The sequence below is a fragment of the Pelecanus crispus genome, chromosome 7 (assembly GCF_030463565.1).
Source record: "Pelecanus crispus isolate bPelCri1 chromosome 7, bPelCri1.pri, whole genome shotgun sequence".
NCBI lineage: Eukaryota > Metazoa > Chordata > Aves > Pelecaniformes > Pelecanidae > Pelecanus > Pelecanus crispus.
Window position 1 is genome coordinate 2984099 of NC_134649.1, and position 16345 is coordinate 3000443.

General features: G+C 38.3%; 1 protein-coding gene across 2 annotated transcripts; it reads right to left on the reverse strand.

Moving 5' to 3' along the window:
- Window positions 1–419: 419 nt before the first annotated feature.
- DIS3L (DIS3 like exosome 3'-5' exoribonuclease) lies at window positions 420–14836 on the reverse strand. 2 transcript variants are annotated; one of them, XM_009492078.2, is made up of 16 exons: window positions 14703–14836; window positions 13792–13920; window positions 13012–13147; window positions 11851–12027; window positions 10850–10928; window positions 9695–9874; window positions 8521–8690; window positions 7556–7717; window positions 6596–6843; window positions 5598–5690; window positions 4389–4922; window positions 3378–3532; window positions 3090–3268; window positions 2605–2750; window positions 862–1036; window positions 420–786 (listed from the first exon to the last, which is right to left on the reverse strand). In XM_009492078.2, the coding sequence occupies exons 1-16, from the start codon at window positions 14744–14746 to the stop codon at window positions 475–477; spliced, it is 2919 nt and encodes a 972-aa protein (XP_009490353.1). In that variant the 5' UTR covers window positions 14747–14836; the 3' UTR covers window positions 420–474. The 2 variants fall into 2 exon arrangements, with proteins under 2 accessions (XP_009490353.1, XP_075569846.1); XM_075713731.1 differs by lacking the exon at window positions 13792–13920.
- Window positions 14837–16345: the final 1509 nt, after the last annotated feature.

Consider the following 16345-nt stretch of genomic DNA (forward strand, 5'->3'; position numbering starts at 1 on the left):
AGAGCAGCACTTACAGCAGATGAAGTAAGTTCATGGCAACAGGTGTTACTTTATGCCAGATGTTTATTGAAATCCCTCAGCTGCACAAAGAGTGTCTGTGCAGGATTAGTGTGAAGGAGTTGGCTTTTTATATCCTTGTAGCTATAGTGGAAGATAGCCGACAGCTGTAGGAAGTGCTTAGGTTTTAAGAGCTTAATTTACAGACAACATGGGAAAGTAACTTTTTGAATGATAGTTAAAAGAATTCACCACACTGTCTTTAGTCTGGAAGATGAGATTTATCATGTATAAAATCTTTTAAAAACTCATACATGTTCATAACCAGATAAAAATAATTCTTATTTAAAATAGACATTTCATTACTTATTAAAAGGACTCTTGAATATTTAAATAGACTGCTTTTTAAAAAAACCCTTAATCATACAAAGCGAACAGGAGCAGAACATCAGCAAGCAGATGTTGCTAGGTCACAGTTCAAGTTCTAATGTCAGCTGAAACATCCAATAGTGCCAAGTCCCTGATCTCCTCCAGCAGCTGGTACAAGCTTGCTCCCTTGGTCTGGCAGTACTCCTGATAGTCTGCATCAATTACTTCAACTCTTGCTTTTTCTTGGGCACGCTGGGCTGCTTCTGCAGACTGACTGACTTCTTTTACCAAGTCGGATTTCACCACATGAAAATTCTTCTGGGGAACCTCTGTGTCTGAAGTCTGGTACGGTGCGTTCCTGATTATTTCAAGCTTGATCGTGTCAGCATGGCAGCGGGACGTCTGCACGAGTATTTTCACCTTAAAAGCAATATACATATTATTTTATTTCTGATGGTGCTGTTTCCCTTTACTTCCTTCAGATTAAATACTCACTGTAATATGATCGAAAAGGCTTAATGTAACTGATTCGCCAGTAGTTGTAGTGGAAGTAATTTTATTCTGAAAGCGATGAAGTGATCCGGGTTTCCACTCACAGCTCCTATCACCTTGACAAGAGATGACTAAACCTTCTTTGTTTTTCATATATGCAGCACCTTTGATTCCGTATCTATAAAAAAAAGCAGATGAGCAGACAGAAGCTGTTCTAACAACATTCACCCTGATCAGTTCTCTTAATTTTGAAACCGACAGGTGGCTTGCTAGGATTATATAAAAGCAACATAAAGGGGCAAACACTTGTAGCCTGATAATCCTGCTTCGGGGACACCGACGTGTGTTGTCAAAGAAACCCCTAGAGTCTACGAAAACAGCAGGAAGACAGTGACTGAAGTATTTCAAAAGCAGCGAAGCAAAAGTAAAATAGTCAGTGATCCATTATCTTACGTGTTGGGTGGAGCCTGGAATGGCCGGATAATGGAAGGAGAGCAGCATTACAAGTTATTCCAGATGGCACGGTGAGGAAACAGTTCTGTTAAAAAGAAGTTAAAGACCAGCAGCGGATTTGTACCGGCTTCTCTGGAAGGAGCCTTTCTTGGTTGGGCGGGTTCTGGCTCCTCAGCCACGCAGCCAAGCCAAGCCATCTGGAACGCTGGAGACAACAGGCCTACCTCGAGCTGGTTTCTGAGCTCAGTCTCAGGATCAAGCAGCCCCTGGCTGTGTTCATGGAAGTCCAGGCTATTCATGTAATGGTTTGCTTGACCTAACAGGCCTGCAGAATGTTTTCTGGGTTTTGTTTGGGTGTTTTGGGTTTTTTTTGTTGGTTTTTTTTTTGGGTTTTTTTGTTTTTTTTTTTAAGGAGAGTTCTTATGCCTATGTTTCTTGTACCTGTTAGCTAGCCAGGTAGATAGTGTTGCTACCAGTAATGCACAAACATGAAGCTCAGTAACTAATCCAAAATGTCCAGAGCCAGTAAGGGAGAGGAAAGGTAGCTCTCTTCCCCCCAGCTTGAATTGCTGGCCAAGTCTTAGGAGGGGCACTGCTCCCCAGTTCTATGGCAACTAGCGCCTTCTTATGTCACTCACTAGTTGATTTACAACATAAGCAGAACACATTTAGTATACTTTGACATACAGATTTAAAAGCTCAGAAGTTAAAAAGTTAGCTTCATGCAGAGTTGCTTTCTACTCGGATAAATCAGAGGCAGAGCTGAGATACAGGCACTTACAAAAGCCCAACTGCTATAAACAGCATTGTGTAAACATCCTTCCGTGCTTCCCTGCTGCCTACGAGGAGTAGCTGTTCACAATGTGCTCCCAGCCTGCAGAAACTGCAGTCTGTAGCAAAGGAAAAGAGCACAGAGGAATGCATGGTTTTGGGATTTGGAAATTTAAAACTGCCCTTTCTTTAAGTAACTAATTGCTTTCTGTGGTTAAAAAAAAAAAAGGGGGAAAAAATATTCCAGACATTGTTTTGCCCTAGCAGCTGCTTTTAATATTCTGAAATGAATCCATACTGTGCAGCACAGTCTTACCATGTCCTCATAGGAACTCCTGTTCAGAGTCAATGCGTAGAAAAGCACTGCTGCTGATTTAGAACAAAAATCTAAAACGCAGTCATCGGTAAACACCAGGCCACGCTATAAACGCTTCCCTTCTCAAGGACCAGAGGTGCCCTCACGGCATTCTAGTAACACTGAAGTCTTATTCTTAAGCTCAGTCCAAGCTCTAATCAACTCACCTTGGTACAAAAACAAGCACGCCATTTGTTCGAATTGAGTAAATAACACCATCTGCTATGCAGCGCTCATCAGTTTCTGGGGTTTTGTCTTTGAAGTACATGCACTGGAAGAGTTCAGTAGACTGTTTCTGAGCACGCTGGGCTGCCTGCAAGCACCCCCCATAAAAAGAGAAGACAAAACAACCTAAATAAGTATTTCAATGAGCTTGTTCAACTTTGATTTTTATAGTTTCTTCTTCCCATTACCTGTCCCCTAGAAAACTTACATCTAAAAGGAAATCCTATATGTAGTACAGGTGAAGTATGAAGTCACTTTTACTACCACTCTCAGAAGAAAACTGGTATTTAAGTAAAAAACCCCAAAGCATTATAAATAAAATGAAGTGATACTATGTCATAGTACCCAAAAGCCGTAGTCAGGGCTGGTATCCCATTCCGTTGGGCAGCATACAAACGTACGGAGACACACATGATGGCCACCTTACCCGGTTTCTGTTATTAATGTGTCTGCACAATTCCTCAAGATCCTTATTACTCAATACACAATCCTTAACATCTCCTTTAGTTTCCTGTAGAGTCGCTGCCATCAAGAGTCTGTGGACAACAATATCAGCGTATCTTCTAATTGGAGACGTGAAATGAGTGTACTTCTCTAAGGCCAGTCCTACAAATAAAAGGAAGCGGTGATAAGCAATCAAAGCCATCAGCTGCCTCCCCCCCAACAGGTCAGAAATAATAATGGGAATAGCGTAAAGAATAAAGCGACAAGATACCATAATGGTGAAACTCTTCCTCAGGACAAGAGCCAGTTGAGAAGTACAACGCGTTAGACATCGCGTGAGTGGCCATAGATCGCAACAGTGTATTTACAATTGGATCCGACGGGTCATTTGCTTTATCCAGAGACTCAGCCAATGCTTTGTTAGACCTGGCAAAAAAGTGTTGATTCTGAAGAAAATTATGCTATCCCTGATCATAGTAGCCTAAAGTTAAAAAGAGCATACAAAAGCACATAATTTATTAATCGTTATTAATACAAAAATATGAACGACAAGTAGAATGATATTAAAACTTCCAACACAGTTTAGTAACAGCTCTTCTCTAGAAAAATGTTTAGAAAAAATGGCAGTTTTCACCAGCAGGCCTGTCTTTGCAACCTGGAGAACCAAGAAGGACTGGAGCAAACCCCACTTCTATGCAGTACAGAAAAGACAGCGAGCTGGTCCAAAACCGGTTCTGTACAGGAGAGCACAAGCGGGACAAGGTGACATCCAAATAAAAGGAGGCACGACTCATGCCTTCACACCCTGTGATGTCTAGAAATGGTGCCTCCCGATGTGATGAAGCTCACAGCCTTCTCATAGTATCTTGACAAAGTAATTCTGAATTATTCTGAGTCATTTAAAATGACTATATTGCACAGAATTAACTTGATTTAAACTAGTACTCTCTTACATTACTATTACAGGAAATACGGTGCAAACAAGGCTATTACAGAGCTTAACCACTACCTACCAACTGAACAAATTCTTTTTGGATACGTCTAAAATTATTCAGATACTGCCATTTTCAGTCCAGCCAGCAGAATGCAGGCAGCCTCTCTTCTTTAGAACATCATCTCCTGCTTACAGAAAGGTTATGGTAAACTTTTTTTTTTTAAGAACTGCTATACAGTGTCTACTAGCATCGACACTGAGAACTGTAATGCTTTGTGCCGATAACATAGCTAAATAGTTAATTGCTTAACTTTAACTAAAGCGCTTAAGGTAAGTAATAAAAGATACCGTGTGTCTATTGTGAAACCTTTGGCGCTGGCACATTCTCGAAGTTCAGTAAAAAATTCCTGTCGTGGTGGAGGGTGTTGACGCAACAAAGCCTGATGAGGAAAATTTTCTGAAATCTTTTTTGCCACCCAGTGGTTGGCAAGAATCATACATTCCGCTACAGTCTCATGCACCTCCAGTGGCTGCTTGGGGATGAGATCATGGATATTATTTTTATCATCCAGTTGCACTCGGATTTCTATCCCTTCTAGTTCCAGGGCACCACAGCTGTCCCGCTTAGCTCTGACGTGTCGTGCTATATCTGCGAGTTTTGATATTGCCCAAACCAGTTCATCCAGCTGCTTCTGTCTAGTTCTTTCATCCAGGTTTTTCAGCTCCGGGATATCACCAACAACACTTGTGTCTCCATCTAATAAAGCCTGTGCTGCTTCGTAAACCAGCTTGTATGCAGAGCGAATGATGGTTTTGTTGTAGCAGACTCGCAGCATTTCGTACGATTCTTTTTCTAGTTCCCACAAGACACTTACAGCATACCTTAAAAGATAAGATCACAATTCTATAAATAGTTCTGGTCGACTTAAACTATCATTTCAAGCACATCCAACTGTTAAAGTTTACAGGTTTCATTGTTTGTTTGTGGTTTTTTTTACTGAAAACATCCTTTACTTCATGAAACAAACCAGTGCTCAGCAAAGCCACTAATTCATGCACTTGCCTTTCAGTCTTGTGTATCACAACTTAATAAATGAGGACCAACTATGAAGCATCTGTTGAGGCAGAGTACCCCTAAGACAGAAGGCCACATCTATTTTAAAGCACAGCTACACTGCAATAGTTATTTTTATTCATTTTTATTTTATTAGTCAGATGCATCCACAATGAACATACCTACACCCTGCATACCCACATGCCAGCCAGCCAACTAATCCTATTAGTGGCACGTTTGAGGAATAGGACAATAGTAAAATACGTGGCCATTCCATGGGACCGAAACCCATGTGAGAAAGCAAGTGAGAACAAAGATGCCTTCACCTTTAGGTTGCTGTTTAAATACAAAGCAAATTGCTAAGGGTATGGAAAACATTACTGGAGGACGAGATAGTATAATACTGCATTTCAGCTTTTTGTGACTCCCTACTACTTCACTTACAAATAGTAACAAATAATTCAAAGAGCAAGTGCATAAGCAGTTACTACACAAAATCTTACCTATCAACTCCACTAAGAAGAGAGCATACGTCCGCACTCAAGACGGAGGGCAGCATGTCATAACGACGATCTGCTAAGTAATAAGTTGTTGCCCTGAGGAATAAAATACATTTACTGTTCTTCTCACAAGGACTCACTGGTGTGTATCTCCCAAGCAGTTTGCAGTATAAGCATAGCTTCAGCAAAACAAGACACATAGCATGATTTTTAAAGAGTATTCTTACAGAATACACACCCATGCACTATTTTTATATATATAAATTATTTAAATAACTATTTGTATAGCACAAGCCTAATTTTGCCTTCCTCGGTGTCTTCAATTGCCATTAAGGCTGGAGCTAGGGCTGTACAAAATATGCTCAACTAAGCAGAGGTCATTTAATGGCTATAACAAACATCTCTGCTGGCTACACAGTTTACATTTCTTGGCATCTACAAAGAATACGTTTAAAAAAGTGATTCAGCAGTAAAAGTTCAAAACAGTGGCAATAAAAGAAAAAAAAAGAATGGAATATTTGGCATATTGAAACACAGGATTGACTATTAAAACATAAGCCTGCCAAATACCTCTGGAATTAAATTCATGTAAGACTTAATTCCATTTTCTGGGTGTTCTATGTTGTGTGTGAAGATTCATCCCCCTTGGAATGCAAACAAGTGGTCTGTAAGTACTTTGAATCACAAATGTTAAAGTAGACTAAAAAGCAAACACCAGTGATTAGGGAAAGATAAACTTCAATCATAACTTTGTGGAAAAGAGCAATTTCATGGTAGAAGGGTGAAGCAGTAGGTCAGAAAACAGTTTCTCCCCCAGCAGACCTATTTTATCCAAATAAAAGCAGAATACCATTAGTTATATGTTAGTTTTAATAAGCTGTTCCCATGACACAAAAGAAGAAAGAATGTTTCCTTCCTTTCAGTGTTTCTCAATGTTTCCTTAGGGTAGCATCACAAACTTCTAAGCTCCATAGATTTTCTAATTTTTAGAAAATATTTACCTTGCTCTGGCCTCAACATCAGTGTAAGAGTTTGCTGCCACAAAATGGGTTACATCTGCAATGTGGACACCTAACTCTAGATTCCCATTAGGCAGACTTCTAACGGAGAGTGCGTCGTCCACATCCTCGCAGCCTTTTGGGTCAATGCTGAATATCAAGTGTGTATCTCTCAAGTCCAGACGTTTTTTTTCCTCCTCTGGATTCACTTTCCATGGATTCTTTGAAGAACTCACGGGCATTTCACTCATCTGTATAAAAACATTATGAATGAACATACAATTATATCTTTTCTACAAAAAGAAGCCAACAAATTAGATTTAATTAGCTTTTCCTTTTCTACTCCATTAATTTTTTGTGTACTTTTTCATCCTAGACAAATTCTTTCCTTGCACTTTCCAAGTCAGTCTACTACATTTACTTCACAGAAAGTATGAAACAGAATTGAAAAGAACGCTACGCATGTTATTAACAACTGATATTACTGTGGTGATATTGTAGCTCTGGCAAACATCAACAGTGTATATTGGCTTTTTACATTCTTTTCTTTCAATTAATTGTAGGTATAATCAAAATACTTATCTATGAGAGCTGGTTCCTCTCCTGATTGAAGACAAAAGGATGCAAGACAATGATTTCAGTAGGTCTGGGCCTTTAGGATCAGTACCATAAACACATATTAAGGACAGTAATATCTTAAAGGTCTACCTCAAATTGCCTCAAAGAGTTTGTAATCTTCTCATAGCAAACATATTGTCTTAAAATCACTCTTGACTTGAAAATTCATAGTATCTACAGAACCACTGATCCAAAAGTCATTCCAGAAAAATAACCTATAAAGGGTTTTCAGCTTTCAAAAACCTGTTGGCAACTAAGACATTCAGCTGTAAGAGGGTCCCCCTCTTTCAGAAACGAGACCCTGGAAATCAACAGAAAACAATGTATCTCATCACAAAGACTAACCTGGATTTCTGAGAAAGGCGCAACACAGATGCTGTTCTCCACCAGAATAGCTGCAATTTCCCCCTCAAGATCTCCAATTCTTCCTAGAACTCTCACAAAGTGTCCATTTGGATATACAGAAGTTGATTCCCAAGAATCAATACGCACGACAACTCTGTACTCCTGCAGCAAGACAATTCTGTTAGAACAGCAATTCTGCTCCTGACAAGCAATCAATATAAATACTCCTTCAGGGGCAAACAATGCTATCCAAAGAGACCAGCAACTCTGAAAACTTTATAGAAAGGAAAAAGAAACCGACAATGAGAAGCATACAAAGAGATACTGAGAATTACATTTCTTTCCTGAGCAAAGACCCACTTGGGGTTGTCGTGTGGAGAATCTCTATCTTAAGGTATAAAAAATAAAAGTAAAACCAAGATGTACGCAAATATTCTTATACCAGTAAAGACACAATTGGAATTTACTTCTTGGCTGTGAAGAAGTACTTAATATTACAAGGTAAAAGCAGCTAGGAATGAACAAACCCATGTTTCTTCTGTCTCCCGCAGTGGCAGGCTAATCATAATAATTCATTATCAATTTGTTGAAAAGCTCTCCGTATTACTTTCATCAAAGTTATATATAGTCATAGATCCAGTAAAGCCACAAGGGCTATTACAGTTTATACCCCTACTATGACCTTTCATTTATCAGAAAAAAACAAAGCAAGTAGTATATATATGCTCAGGGTACCTGGACTGTGGCCCAAATTCAGAACTCAAATAAGCTTTATTACCTGAAGCTGATGCGGCTTTGACAGGAATTGAACACATTCCTTCAAGGCAGAAATGGAACTACTCTCACAGACTTAACTTTATTAATGCTTTTACCCGTGTTTTTGCCAAGGAAAACATCATTAGAGCATATAACACCTGCACAATTTTGTAGGAACACAGAATAGAGAAACACTTCTGTCAAATTACCTGTAATGCTTCAGCTTGCTGGGTACTGATCCGGATTTTGGGAATTCGGTAGTCCCAAGGCGTAACAAGGATCTTCTGAGCATTTCTGCCCTGGGACTGGCTCTCTTCTTTACAGGGGAAAGTGACCACATAATCCCTCCAGTTCTTTTGAATGATTCCAACAACTTTACCTTTTAATAAGGAACATTGTTGGCTGCACATTAAAGAGTTAAACAGGAACATGAAAGCAAGTATGTAGGAGGTATAGAAAATTCATTGCTTTGTAATATGAACTAATGTTTCCACAAATCTGTATTACAATTGCTAACAACATATGGTATGCAGACAACAATACAAATTTCTCATAAATTAATGTTGGCACAGCCAGATTTTAACGAGCTTTTACTTATGTGGAGACTAACTCATTGTATAGATTTCAATTGATACAGTACATAAATTATTCAGAGAGATTCCCACTACTACTGAAATGTGGCCAATTCTAGTAAATACAGGAAGTTTTTAATAGCAAAGATCAAAATCAAACAGCATTTTCTTACAGGAAGAGAATTAACCTCCTAAAACTTTTTAACTCTGACCTCAGCAAACTTTTAAGATGTAGCTATACCTGCAGAGGAATATTTTCAAGTAAGACTCTAAGTTCCCATGGTACATAGGTGTGTCACATTGTAATGGGAGCTGGATACTTCTTCACCTAACAAAAATTTTTTTCATCTTCAACATCATTTATCATGAAGGAATTAAAAGGATGCCGTTATCTTTCTGTATAATCAACAGTGACAGTGGAGGACTTGAGTGCACACTCTGGTAAATTGGTCTGTATTAGAATGGCAGTTTGTCTCTTGTAGAGCTGTGAAGAGTGACAGCATGCATTTGGGTAGCAAAGTATTGAAACTCAGTATTTTAGGATGATAACTACAGTAATTCAGTTATTTCTGAGAATGAAATGAAAGAAAAAAAAGGGGGGGGTCACATATAGAAGGAATCTAGTGGTCTTCTTGTTGGGTATGTTAGAATGCTTTAATTTGGGATAATCACTTCAAATTTACTATGATGCATAAAATGTGAGAATCAAAGATACCGAGGGAAGGGACTATATAATGAAGAGTACAACACAGCTTGGGCCAAGGAAGTGAGGTAGTCTTAACAAAACGTTGTATCACGCTATCTACTTTACCTGTGGGCATAGGGTCACCAGTGGGGTCTGCAGGTGCTTTATCCTCAGTCTCATTTTCACAAAGGGCAGCAGTCCTTCCTTTCCATTCATGCAGAGGTAGTAACTCAACAGCTACCACATCACCGTGGATTGCGCGATTTCGAGCTCTGGCCCCATAAATAAGGATGTCACTTTGAAGTTCTGAATGTAAAATAAAAATAAATAGAACTATAAACTGCTAAAAAATTCAAATTACTCCACTTTTGGCAGCATTCTACTGAAATAACAGAAAATGACATTTGCAATATGATTTCTTCCAAAAAGGACTACTGGCAAGTAATTAATATTGCAAGAAAATTAAAACCTTTTCCTCTTTTTTTTTTTTTAAAGGAGATATTAAGCAATTCTGTAAGTGAACTCTTGGATAAAAAGCAGCATAGGCTAGGACGAGTTCATTGTTCTTAGGCAGCCCCTTTAAAAACACAGAACACAGTTAAATTGTGGAAACCACTGCCACAGGATTCTGGGCAGGGTCCAGAATAAAACATGTTTTTAAAAAATGGTCAGTATATTGAACACTGGTTTGACTGCAGGGTCTGTCACAGGAACATTTAAAAGTATTTATTATTTGAAAGTATACTTGAAAGCTGGGACAATATATCTGTCCAAGGATAATGGGCTGTTCCTTCAAAGGTATTTATTACTAACTCATACCAGAAAGACAATATTGGTGTTCCAATCTGATCCAAACGGCATTTTTCCTACTACGTTCACAATGACCAGCTTCCTAATCCTGCCAGCATCCATGCAAACACTTATTTCAGTCAAATGAGTGGTTATATGAAGTTACAGCAAAGCACAGAGATAACAATTTGCATCAGTATTCAACTTCAGAAAAGGTCTAGGGAAACCTGTTAGTAGGACAAGAGTCCAAAACACGGCCAAAGGTACCAAGAAGGAGGAAGGAGGACATAAAGGGTATTGCTCTCTCATGAGGCCCACCCTCGGGGTTAATCTTCAGCCTCCTTTCTGGCCCACGAAAATAACCCAAGCACTGGAGTACCTTAGCTTCCACCTTTTTTAATAGCTGAACAGCTACACACACACACGGCTTCATGTAAAAAGCGCAGACAGTGTCAAAAAGGCATTGAGTAAATCCTCTCATTGTCTTTTCACCTGCTTCTTTGCTGCCAAATCCCTGAAGTCGAACAAAAGCTTCCAGTTGTGCTCTATGCTTATTGACATTCAGCATACCCTAAAAGAAAATAACAAACCGATAAACAGAATGAAACATTCACACCTCTAAATAGCCAACGTTAAAGTATAAAATTTTAGGTTTTACAATTATTTTTACATAAATCAGTAGTTTGTATTGATACATAGGTTATTTTGAACACAACTGTTCTCTCTATAGGGGGAGAATGTACAATGCAGAACTTTAAGTACTCACTTCTGGAAAAGAACGGTAAGTTCTTTTAAATGCTCAATTTAATTCTAAGATAAAGGTAAAGGTCCTTTTATTCAAAGCATAGGCAGCGTAAGATTACTTTTGCTGTCTGCCCTAATATGGAATCTGGAGCTATTCCTACAAGAAAGAAAAACCTCAGTCTTTCTGTTCATATTCTGTTCTCGCCTCGCTGCTGAAATTGTCAAGAAAGGAACAAATTACTACCTCTAATTCTTTAAATGATTTTTATCAGAAGGACACTTCTCCACCAACAATCCATACTAAGGCCCTGAACAGCCATAAAACTGTAAATTAATTTCACTGACTGAGAGATCTCTGTGCAAATGAAGTAAGAAATGCTGCCCTTGTGCAGCATTATTTATATTTAAGAATGAGATCTAGCTGCTTCATATCACACCTGGTTTCTCAATTTACAGGTATTGCACATAACAACCTGAAGAAAAATCCACAGCAAATTTAAGATCCTCAATAACAAATTCTCTTTTTAACTTCTCCAAGAGAAAAAAAAACCCCACGTGTTCACAAGATGAAGTAGGGAAAATATTTTGAGACTCTTAATCCCTTCCATCCTCTTACTCTTGCTTTTTTGCTTTCTTTCCTTCTTCCCACTATAGCAATATTTCTTCATCTAATCAGTCTAATTCAGGCAACTAAAGGGCCAAGCACAAGACTGCATTGTTCTGTGTATGCTCTCTATATAGCAAATTACCTGTATATATCTTCCAGATTTGATCCCAGCCTCCAATATTTCCATAGGTAAGTGCTCAGGATATTCTTTTCCATTGTTTTCTTGGCTTTCACTCTCCCGTTCACGCCGAGCTTGAAGTATAGACTCAAAGAGTTCATGGGCAGCCTTTAAGTCAGGCCAAAAGTTATCCAAGTAATTCTGTATGCACATATATAAACAAACTTTAGAGGTCTCTGTTCTTTTAATAATGCGTTTGGAAAGCCCATAATGTCTCATACGCTATATTCAAACAGCACTTCCAAGCGGTCACGATGTGTCTGCTCTAAACACCACAGATTTGTTCCAGATTCAACCTGACTCATTTGCTAAATACAACAAAGGAGGCATGACTCTTAAAATAGCATCCTAGACTGGAGATTCACAAACTTACTACCAATATACCCTATCCAGGCTACTTACTTCTTGTAAAGTGCCACAGCAGAAAAATCAAACTGACAACCCACTATCATTTTTACACTTTTTATATGATTTTGTACGCTACATTTGGGCCACTTTCCATTGCCTCGTAGCAATTAAAAAAACCCAGCATCTTCATTTTTCTACAGCTTTAAGGTACATCTGTTTGGTCCTGTTTTTACTCAACACCCTTTCACAGCTAAACATAAACAGCCCATCCATGTATCCCGCTGAATACAAGCGGTATCTGAGATCAACAACTAAATGAAGAATGAATTATCTTCTTATTCATCACTGTATCCTAAGTAGTCAAGGCTAGTGTAAACTGGCAGAATAATGCTGATGGATATTTAGGCTACAGCTGTTTATGGACTGCTTGCAGTACAGATTTAGACAGCTGGCTGAGGTGACTGATCATTCTTCATCAATGCCAAATTCCTTAAAAACAAGGAAAACAATGAAAAGGCCTCATAAGAAAGATGACCTCTAGCTTTAGAGCTGCTGTTTTTCTTTTCAGTCCTCTGGTTTGCTCACTGCCACCATTTTTTATGACATTCCCATGACTGACATCTTTGCTTTCTTTGATAAATGAAGACATGAGTTAGTGTCATAGTTTTCTTAAACATAAAGTCTGAAATGATTTGCACTATACATAGGGCTTTAATGTACTTGCTTCATCATTTTGATGCAGCATAAAGGAAACCTTCTATTTTTCTGGCACGTTACCTTGAAGGAAATCACAAACACTCCTTCTGTTTCATTTCCATACTGCCTGATAGCGTCTTCGTCTTCTGTTACCATAACAACTGGCATCTGACCCAAGCAGTGATTATGATACCAGACTGCTGCATTGTAAATACTCCTAGAAGAGCAAAGTTTGAAATAAGATTTCTGGCATAGCTCATCTGCTACTTGCAAGACATTTGCAGGCCTTCATAGAAACGAGATTTTGGTTTAACACGCATACTTTTGAGATCTATACACCAAGCTACATAAACCTGGTATCTGCAAAAATTTTTATGTGCCACACATAAACACCAAGAGAACAGAGGAAAACAAAAGGTTTCCTCCCCAATACATCTACTTGTGCCCTAGCTGCAACATAACATCGCTCCTCTGAGTGAAACTTTGCAAAAAGCAAGTTGGAACTTGCCAGGACTCCAATGCTACGGTGTTTGTAGGCAATCAAACACTACATCTAACAGTCCAATAAGGTGTGCATGATATATTTATTATGCTAAAGCATTCTTTAAAATGGCTGTGTAATTTTAAAATTATTCAGCTTTTTTTAGCATTTAATTGAGTACATTTTGTCCATTTTCCTAAGAAAACAATGTTGACACTTTCTTAATCACAAAAGGATAATCTAGACTTTGAGTTATTATGAACTGTTCCAGAGCCAAGCAGAGCAAGAGTATGAACTCTTACATACCCAATGCATGCTAATATTCCTAAATACAATGTCACGATGCTGTCCAGTGTGGTACTATGTAAGTTAAAACAAACCTGGTCTGCCATTTCTCCATGGATTCTCCCTTCTGTCTTGGCAAATAAGAATGCTGGTGGAATTCATTAGCAAACACAATACAGTCATGACGGGCATCCTTTACTAGATTTCGTAACTTGTTGTACTGTCTGGAATATGAAAAAGATAAACATAGTCTTGTGCTTTCTTTTGATAATGCTATTTTAACTCCAGATGAAAATACAGCTGAAAAACTCAAGGAAAAGTACTGTCATGCACAAAGAAATGCATTCATTAAATTACACCATTGATGATAAAACCTAAAACATCATCTGTAAGCAAGCTTTTCTAATTTCCATTACGAATGCATCTGATTTTTAAACATACTTGTTTTGCAGTGAGCCCCACAAAACATCAGTGTTCAGGAACTTATTTTGTCACTTCTGGGACAAGAGCTAGTTCTTCAAAGGCATTTGTGCTTTAGAAATACAGGAAGACCTTGATAGCAAATGGCACTCTTACCTGCTATGGCAATATATAGGTTAATGTCTGGTAAGGTACGTACCACATAATAGTATTAATTGCTCCCCAAAGACAAGTGCTCAGACTTTAATACAGCAAACCAAAACCATGTCCATAATCTACTTGTGGCACATGATACATCGTTACTGTAAAGTCTCCTGTCACAAGCCATCTGATCAGTTAATAATACTACAGGTTTAATATCGCTCCTATCAAGTGCAAACTACGACAGGCACTGACGTCCATGGATCACAAAGGATCACAGTTCTTTCCCTTCTGTAAAATTACAATAGGACACCTGAAAGACCTAAAAACAAATTAAGCATAGGACATTTGCTAACTTTGGGGTACTGTGCTTAGATATACATTTTACAAAGTTAGTATTTTTACTTCAATCTAAATTAAAAATAAGTTGTTATAGGATAAGTACCTGCGTCCTTTTTGATGTTGCACAGCTTGACACGCTGTTTGCATGAAAATAATACCTTTCAGCTCCGGAAACTCGAGAATCTCAAGGTAATCTTGAACAACCTTGCAGTCAGGGACAACGTAATGCGTAACATCGTCTGACAACAATTTGCCATCTAAAACATAATTCAGAGTTTAAAAGTTTAAACTTTCAGTTGCAATACTGGTTTCTTTAAAATACTTCCAGATGTCAGGAAATTAGAGTTGTGTATCTTCAAAGGTATATAAATCTCTTTTTCTGATAAACAAAATTATGACTATTATGGTACAATTCTGTGGCACAATCTCTAAAATTTGCGACAGCACCCTTTTACATCCACCGATGACAAAATTTAGTGCCAATTCTACCTGAATGACTGAAAAAGATCCACTTTCATTATGAAAAGGATGTAACTTCAAGAGTGCAGGTAACAGTCCTTTTTTCCCTACTTCCATATGGAAAAAAAGAGACTACACATCTACCACAGAAAATCTTTTCATGGAATTTTCAAAGGGTGTAGAATTATGGGTACTTCTGTTACACTGCTTCCACAGATTCTGTTCAACACTATCCATTTCCAGCAGGCTCTTTTTCTATATCTTTACATAAAAGAATACAGATAAGGGTACACGTGGAGAAGAGCAACGCTACTGCAAAGAGAAGATGGTCTTCAATCTAAACTATTAACCATCATCGCTGTAATCCCTTAGGAATACACGATCAAAATACCACAACCAACCCATCACAGATGACATCTTAAAATGTACCTCAAAATTAATGAGTTTAATTGCTTTAGATATTTCAAAGATTACCCAATAAACTTTCAGGCGGGGGGGATCTCCACTGTATCTTCTCTCAATGCCTGTTTATCCCTTATGATATTATAAATACTGAACTGCTGAATTTACTGTAGTGTGGGCAAATTATATATAATAAAAGTATATAGATCTTGACAAGTCAGGTTATTTTCATGTATTTCTTAGAAGCTGACACGGGACAATCTGTCTATTAACTGATCACCACAAGTGTGAATCCAGTAAGCACAATTCTGCGTACAGTAACACGGCTACATCTTACACTGAAGGCACATAATGGATGATGGCAGAATGCATACAAGAAAGCTAATATTTATTAGTAATTCAGAAGAGCATTAAAAGTGAAATGTCACTTGAAGCTTTATGTGATCTGCCCATATTAAGCTATTCTTGCCTAACTTATACATCTAGATGAGAATAACTTCTAAGTAGGCACAGCATACCATTACAAGTATCTGTAGATGTGATTTATGCAGGCAGTCTCTCTCACAGTGCATGAAATAAGTTTGCTCAGCACACTGTGTAGAGTCAGGAATGAAAACAAATGTTCACCTCACCTCTGAGTTACATAGCATAATTACAAAGGGACATATTCTGACACTCCTCTACAGTATATTTAAGTCCAGAAGAGGGGAAGTTAGGCACGGCAGGAGAGGGAAGACTTTTTTTCTGGTATGTGCCTGTAACTTATCCTTAAGGAATTCATAGTCAAACGCAATCCGTTAGGGAGCAGTAACTATCACTACTCCTGACATCCTAGACAGCAGTAACATACCACACTACCTTCTGCCCTCAACTGCAACAGGCACC

Bases quoted from the DNA above. Each gene is read 5' to 3' on its own strand.
- DIS3L (XM_009492078.2), bottom strand. From the start codon at position 14,746: ATGCAAACAGCGTGTCAAGCTGTGCAACATCAAAAAGGACGCAG. The intron at 7,718-8,520 runs GTAATTTGACAG...GTCTTGCTGCAG, and splicing joins AGCAAGCTGAAGCATTACAG to GAGTACAGAGTTGTCGTGCG. The intron at 6,844-7,555 runs GTTAGTCTTTGT...GTTTTTATACAG, and splicing joins CGCCTTTCTCAGAAATCCAG to ATGAGTGAAATGCCCGTGAG.